The following is a 7,787-nucleotide window of genomic DNA, read 5'->3' on the forward strand; positions in this document are numbered from 1 at the left end:
GTGACAGGGATGCCGTCCTGCAGGCACGTCCTGCCCCAGCCCTCTTGCAGGACCCCTTCCTGCAGCCCCGTACCTGCGGCTCCGGCCCATTCCCGCTCCCAAAACCTCCCCCTCACCCCCTCCGACACCCGGACCGTGGCACCGCAGGGCAGTGGGTGCAGCGTGGGGGGTTGCAGCCTCACCGTGATGCCGTGTTCCTGCAGGGAGCGGCAGGAACAGCTGATGGGATACCGCAAGCGGGGCCCCAAGCCGAAGCCGCTCGTCGTGCAGGTAAAGGCGATGGGGAGTGGGTCCCAGGGGGCTGCTTTCCTTTCCACGGGTTGCATCATACGAAGGATCTGCGTGCAGCACCCAGGGGATGCATCCCCAGTGCCGAGCTCATGATGCAGCCCCCGGGCACGGGGCACTGTGCAGCTGGGTGGCATTAGCAGGCTGCTGGCCCCGGCTGGACTCCGTTCCCAGGCAGCTGATTGAAGGGGGCTTTTCTTCTTTTCATTGCTTCATTAATCTGGAGCAATGCGGGGCCTGGAAGTGGGCGCGGGTTGGGCTGCGCGGCGCACTGAGCGTGCCGGGGGTGGCACCTGCAGCGGGGCCCGGCCAGGCTCAGCCCTCGGCTTTGTGTTGCAGCTGCCCTCCTTTGCCCGCCGCTCCAACATCCTGACGGGGCTGCAGGACCCCACTGTGGACACCCGGCCGAAGCTGGACCTCGGCTCCTCCGGCAAGAGCCAGCAGCACCAGTATGAGCTCAACAGCAAGAAGCACCACCAGTACCAGCCTAACGGCAAGGAGAGCGGCGTGAAGCACCAGTCCCACAGCAAGGGCAAGTACTACTACCAGCTCAACAGCAAGAAGCACCACCACTACCAGCCTGACCCCAAGATGTATGAGCCCCACTACCATCCCAGCAGCAAGGAGCCACAGGGCCAGGCCTGCTTGGACAACACCAAGAGCCCCCTGGGTGCCCATCCGGATAAGTGGGTGCACGGTGCGGCCAAGAACCTGCTGGGCCCAGTCAAGAACCTCGCTACTGAGAGCAAGAACGGGGCTGAGAAGAACCTGTCCAGTGGCACCGGGCCCCCCCCTCGCGACAGGGTCACCAGCAACGGGCTTGGGGGCAAGATGAAGATCGTCAAGAACAAAAACAAGAATGGGCGCATTGTGATCGTCATGAGCAAGTACATGGAGAATGGCATGCAGGCGGTGAAGATCAAGTCTGGGGAGCCACCCCGGAAGCGGGCGCCGGAGGATAGGACTGCTAAGAAGGGCGGGGAGGAGAAGCTGGAGGCCTGGAGGAAGCCGGGCGAGGAGAGGGCGGTGGGCAGCAATGGCCTGAGTGCTGCGGAGGGCGAGAGCAGGCAGCCCGCTGCTGAGCCGCAGGAGGGTCCCAGGAAGCCCTCTCCGAGCAAGGAGCTGCCCCTGCCCGTGGCTGAGCAGCCGCTGCAGCTTACCACCAAGCCAGACCTCGTGCCCTGGTCGCTGAGCCCCGGGCATGAGCACAGCCCGTCCTCCATGGGACTGAACCTCTCAAGCCCCAGCGCACGCAAGCGCTGCCTGTCAGAGCCACACGGGGACCGTGAGCCAGGCAAGAAGCGCCTGACATCGCGCAGCATCAGTGCCCCCACCTGCCTCGGCCCCGAGCGGCCGGAGCTGCCCGCCCAGCCCGAGGTCATCCTGCTGGACTCAGACCTGGACGAGCCCATAGACTTGCGCTGCGTCAAGCCACGGGCGGAGGGCAAGGCGGCCCTGGTGCAGGTGAAGCCGGAGGAGCCGCCGGTGCCGGCCGAGCAGCCGCCCGTGGAGCCCCAGCAGCAACCCAGGCAGGCGGCCGAGGAGGAGGAGGAGGAGGAGGAGGCCGAAGGCCTGCAGGATTTCAAGCCCTTCTTTGGGAATATAATTATCACAGACGTGACCGCGAACTGCCTGACCGTCACCTTCAAGGAGTACGTGACGGTGTGAGGCGGCTGCTCCCCATGGGAGCGCAGCCCCGCTGCTGCCCCGTCCCCAGAGCCAAGTGGGGTGGCATCTCCGGCCCCGCTCACTGCGGGATGTGGGGCCCTGCGCTGCCCCACATGGTGCCCACTGCTGCTGCTCCCACTGCGGGTGCTGTGGGGCTGCCCTGGGCGCTGTGGGGCCGGGCGGTTACTCAGAGTTATAGTATTATATTTTAACAGTGCTAACTTGTCGAGTGATTCTTGCTCCCGTTTGTACGTGGTGTTATTGAAATGTATTGTTTGAGCTGAAGGCTGGTCGCCCTCCGACTGTGCTAATATATTTATTTGTAGGTATTTATATAATGAAATATAAAGCCTAGATTTATGGAGTCCCTAGATCACCTTATAAACTATATCAGACGACTATTTTCTGTTCTCCTTTTTAACCATTTGGCATTTGTTAGTCTCGTCCCCCCCCCCCCACGCCCCGCAGGACCATCCCTGGTATATATTTTTTGATACTGTACACATGTGGTGTTTCTATGTGCAAAAAAAAAAAGAAAAAAAATCGTTATCTAAAGCTAAACGAGCTATAATAGAAATTGCTGCTATTAGAAATGTCTAAACTATAAGCTTCCAGTTATTAATTGCTTGAATGTAAATATTAAATGGAGATGTTTCAAAGTGCATTTGATGTCTGCGGCGGGTTGGGTCGGACAGCAGAGCCCGGCTGCTCCCAGGGCTGCATCACGGGGGAGAAATGTATCATGCAATCATTGCAAAGGATTATAAACCTTTATAAAAGCTACCAGGATTTGGAGTGCGTTTGTTACTGCATACAAGCAGCAGGGCTGTGCTGGGGGGTCCCGAGTGTTGCTGTGGGTGACAGCAGGGCTGAGGTGCTTGCAGGATACGAGTGGCCTCCCCCAAAACCTGGGGGTGAGGGTCCCCGTGTCTTTGGAGGTGGTGGCTTCTTGGAACCACGTGCTTGCAGGAGTGCTGTGGGGTCAGTTGTGCTCAGCTGGTGCTTTGGCTTGAGGTTGAGTTCCTGAGATCTTAGCTGGTAATAATGCGTGTATACGAAAGCTTCAAGTCTGTGAGAGGCAGAACTGTGTGGTTTGCATGAGGCGGAGCTGGCAGGCACAATGGAGCTTCCTGGGGCTGTGCCCTTCCACTGTTGGTGCCCCTTGGCTCTTGTGCAGGTGTGCAATGCTCTGCTTGCAGGATGCTCTGCTCCATGCTTCTGCCTTTCAGGCCACGTAAACTTCTGCTCAGTAACTATAAATGTCATCCTGGCAGCTGTTCCTTTCTCAGTTCTGAGGATTTTGTGTGTAGGTGCCGTTTTCTCCAGCTCGGATGGCTGAGGAGGTTCTATGTGGATGTGGAACCATCTCAAATTGTGGGCACTGTTGAGATGTGGTGGTGTTGCTCAGGTCTGCTCTTCAGCATGCCCTTACGGTGGAAGCATCCTCTGGGAGCCGATGCCATAATGATGGTTTCATGCCCAAGGAGGCTGTGGATGCCCCATCCCTGCAGGCATTCAAGGCCAGGCTGGATGTGGCTCTGGGCAGCCTGGACTGGTGGTTGGCGACCCTGCACACAGCAGGGATGGAACTGGATGAGCATTGTGGTCCTTTTCAACCCAGGCTGTTCTATGATTCTATGATCTCTGCTGTTCCGTTGACCTCCTGGGTTCATCTGTTCCTTCTGTTGATGCTTGAAAGCCAATGGAAACTCACGCAGTTGTGTTCCATCGCCTTCACCCATTTCTTTGGTGAGGACTGCAGACCCCAAAACCTCGTGGTCGCAGTGGGAAGAGCTGACCTGGGTTCATCAGCACCTGCTGCTGGCTGGACTCGGTTGAGGGCTGCAACCAGCATGGTGTGGTGCTGGGTTCTGTGGGGTGGGAGCCCCCGTATGGAGTGTGTTGGGTGGGAGTGCTGCCATCCCAGCGGAGCCGGCAGTCAGGAGCGATGCGCTTCCCTTGATTAATTAAGCTAATGGTTATCTGAAAACAAAAAATGGCACGGAAGAGGAGACGCATGCTCAGAATGCCAAATGTGATTTATGAAAGAGGAAGTGCAGCTCGACAGACAGCGGCAGGAGCCAGTCCAGGAGCGGGGCCGGGCAGGCGGGCTCTGCTGGGGCAGATGTTGTGTGAGATGGGGAACCTCTCTGTGGATGAGACCCTTGAGGTGTCTCTCAAACACCACTGCCTGACTTCTGTGCGTGGGCTGCAGCCTCGTGGCCGGACCTTGAGCTCACATTGGGGTCAGAACCGCCTTCCCCACCTCAGGTGTGTGATGCTCTGCAGCCAACCGCTGTTTGCACTTGGCTGCGCCGGGAAAAGCGGATTGTGCAGCTTCCCTCCCCGCTGCCCACCGCCCTAAGAGCGCTGAAAACACCATCAGCAGGGGGGTGGTTGGTTTGAGGCACCATTTCCCGGAAACCACAGAGGCAGATAGCTCCTGCTTTAATAGTTTGATGGTGTTTATCACCGCGCCGGCAGCTTCCTGTGCTCTGAAAGGTGTGATAAGTCGCCGTTGGTTTAAAAGATACGCTCTGCATTCGTTCTGCGCCAATTGGCTGAGAGAGGCGAAGAGCCCAGGGTATAAATTACTTATTCATGCCGCTCTGATGCCGTATTAAGTGCATCAAACCTAAATGTCTGTTACTGAGAAAATTAATGTGAGGTCCGCTATGCCTTCAATGGTTATCAAAGCGATCCAGGACGAGATGGAGCATCGCTGCTGTCCATTAGGGAGATGGCTGTGTGCTGCATTTAATGTATTTCCCAGGAATGCGTTAACCTCTGTTTGGTTTGGACTTATTCCAGAGAAACATTTGCTGATTTCAAAGGAGAATTTGTATTCGTGTTTTTAGCTCTTCTGAAAGGGTCTGATGCGTCCGTCCCTATAAGATCACTGCAGTGCTGGGAGAGGAGGGGACTGCAGACTTGTGCTCCAAAGCTGGTTTTGTCTTCTCCCCTCTGTGTTCGCAGCAGTGCCTGCCTTCCTGTGCTCACCCCATTGCTGCAGCTCTGTGCTTTTGGTACTGGATGCAGCAGGCCCAGCAGTGCTGCCCAGAGAGTGTGGGTGCTGCTGAGGGGAGGATGCTAAACAGCCTTACAGGGACTGGGAGACTTCCAACGCTAAACTGGGATGAGAGAGAAAGAGACGGGGAAAGAAGGGGTGTGAGGGTGGTGCATGCCCGTGTGCATGGGGGGCTCCTCCAGGCAGTCATTTGATGCATTTTGTGGAGTTTTTATTTTTCTCTACCTCTGCCACTCTGCTCTGTGCTGTGGGGAGCTGACGGTGTCGCTTTGCTGCTGTGGGGTCACGTTTTCTCCATGCCCTCCACCCCCAGCACAGCATGGCCTTGCACACATTGGCTGCCATTGTCCACTCTCGATTAAGCTGGGTCTAATGGGGCTCAGTGTTGGGTTCCCACCCGCACTGCTTTGGGTCCATGAGTGCCAATGGGGCTGTGGAGGGGCAGTAAGCAGGGAAGAGGGTGAGGAGGGACAGTCCTGGCTGTGCTGCTGCCCATAGGAGCAGCCTCGTGGTACAGATACTGCTGCTCAGCAGGAGCCGCCGGCTCAGCTGTCACCTTGATGTAGTTTCAAGTAAACTGCAAACGTGAAGATTTATTTATATGGGACGAGCAGGCATATAAAGCACGCTGTGCGAGGCAGCGCAGCCCGGTAGGGAGCTCCCTGCATTTCAACAGCTGTGACTTCAGCAATCTTGGCCATGTGTCATCCTTACTGGCCCTGCTGATCGCAGGCACACGTTGTTTAAGGGGTGAGAAGGAAAGGAAGCTCCATCACCAGCTGCCAACTCCTCCAGGTCTCTGTCAGACAGCAAGGGGCAGCGGGAGCCAAGTTCCCAACCTGGGATGTTCTGAGCTCTGAGCATCCCAGGGTGGGAGGGGGAGAGCAGCTGCAGCTCCATTCTTGTGAGGTTTGAAGCATCACCACAGCCCCAGAGGGGCTGCAGCTTCTGAGTCAGCAGTGCTCGGCTCAAGGGAGGGAAAGGGACAGCCTAAACCTCTGGGGGAGGTGTTGCAAGTTGTGCTGCATCAGCCGGGGTAGAAAAATGCTACAGCTAGAGGAAGTGAATTAAACAGCCGTCACTGTGGTTATGAAATGCAGTGTGATGGAGGGCCTGAGCTGGTGGAAGCTGCAACAAATGTGTATTTAATATTGGACATACAGACTGCGCTGAGCAGAAATTCCTGTGTTGGGGTGAGGCTGCATCTCCTGAGAGCCATTGGATTCTCAGCTTCTTCTGCAGGAGCACCTGTCCTGGAGCTGCAGTGGTTGGGCCCCAGGCAGCCCCGTTGCTCTGTTCTCTCCCGATGCACAGCAGGGCAGTGACCTCCCTTCATTCACAGAAGACAAGGATGGGAGAAGCAGGATGACTCAAACTTCAGAAGTCACCTCTTGGCTGAAACTGAACGCGGCAAATTGCAGCCCACAAAGCTGGTGTGAGAGAGCTGTGAGCAACAGAGGCCGGAGTGGAAAGCAGGACTCAGCATTTCTCTCTGTCAGGTGCTGCTGGTGGGACCCAGCTGGGGCTGGTGGCCCCAAGGAACCCTGCAGATGCCCCTTGTGCAGGTCAGGGCACTGGGATTTCAGGGGGTGATGCAGTAGAGGGGGATGCACTTCACAAATTAGAGCCCTCCGAGCTGTTCTGAGCTCACTTGGTGACTGCAGGGAAGAAACCATTTGTATTTTGTGTCAGGTTCTTTTGATTGTCAAAGGTGACCTTTGGAGAGGGAAGCTTTGCTGGGCATCATGGAGCCGAGAAGGCACCTGAAAGCACAAAATAAACATCAATTGGCATGCGTTAGTAAATGTTAATTTTCACATATGCTAGCAGTTCCACACGGCTTGAAAAAACACAGGGCGAAGCGTTGTCCCTGTGTGCACCCATCCATTTGCAGCACGCTGAGAGCCAGGCTGTCATTTCAACATCAGGAACGGATTTTATAGCTCTGCCCTCTGTCCGCTGGGTCCGGCCGTGACATCGTCCTCCTCTGTTTGTTTCCTTCTGTCGCATGAAGTCACCGACGACAGATCAAACATGAAGATTCATCACGGGACAACGGCGGTGTCGATGGTCAGACACCAGAGGTGCCCTCGATCTCGCTGCCTGGCGGCCGGAGTGATGCCTTATCTCGAGTTTAAGGGCTCAACCTGACCCTGAGCCATTTTTAACCCGAGGTGCGAAGATCCTGCCCCGGGCGTCCTGCTTTGCTTTGAGAAATTCTTCCCTTTCTCCCCACTCTCTGCTCTCCCGTTGTTTTTCCTTTTAGTACCTCCGGCACCAGAAGCAGACCCACTTTCAGAGCGTTTGATGCTCTATTTCTTGAAGGCTCTTTAACTCTCAGGACTCAGAAACAACTCTTAGCAAACGCGGCGCGTTGAGACCCAACAAGAAGGCATCTAATCTAATGTATCGCATTTCCATAGCTTGTGCTGCAAGCAGCAATTTGTGGTGCGGCAGCAACGGCTGAGCAGAGACAAGCATTATCACAGGAATTTCTTCTGTCTCTCGCCTGAGCGTGTGACAAATAAGTCTCGGCTGTGGCACTGGCAGCTCTGGTTTCGGACTGACACACTTAACTCCCTTTTTTTTTTTTTTCTTGTCCTGAAAAAGGCGATTTTACCTTTCCCGCGTGCGCCTTCATTTCCCTTCGGTGAAGAATTCGCTGCGTGACGCAGCATCAGCTGCACACACAAATGGCACCGCACGAAGTTGGGGGAGGCCGTCAATAAAAGCAGCCGAAGGGACTCCGGGCTCCGAGCCGCGGAGGGGGGTTGGAGGGTGAAGGGGGGGGGGGGGGGGGGGG

General features: G+C 56.2%; 1 protein-coding gene across 1 annotated transcript in view; it reads left to right on the forward strand.

Moving 5' to 3' along the window:
- CBX4 (chromobox 4) overlaps positions 1 to 2,739 on the forward strand; it is a 4,119-nt gene extending 1,380 nt beyond the window's left edge. Inside the window, exons 4-5 of the mRNA XM_042892599.1 lie at positions 204 to 270; positions 628 to 2,739. Of these exons, the coding sequence (XP_042748533.1) occupies positions 204 to 270; positions 628 to 1,956 (1,396 nt within the window). The 3' untranslated portion in view covers positions 1,957 to 2,739. The remainder of the gene's footprint in view (positions 1 to 203; positions 271 to 627) is intronic.
- Positions 2,740 to 7,787: the final 5,048 nt, after the last annotated feature.

This window comes from Lagopus leucura, unplaced genomic scaffold (assembly GCF_019238085.1).
Source record: "Lagopus leucura isolate 7727_CA_CO unplaced genomic scaffold, USGS_WTPT01 111-11_obj-0_obj, whole genome shotgun sequence".
NCBI classification, from domain to species: Eukaryota; Metazoa; Chordata; class Aves; order Galliformes; family Phasianidae; genus Lagopus; species Lagopus leucura.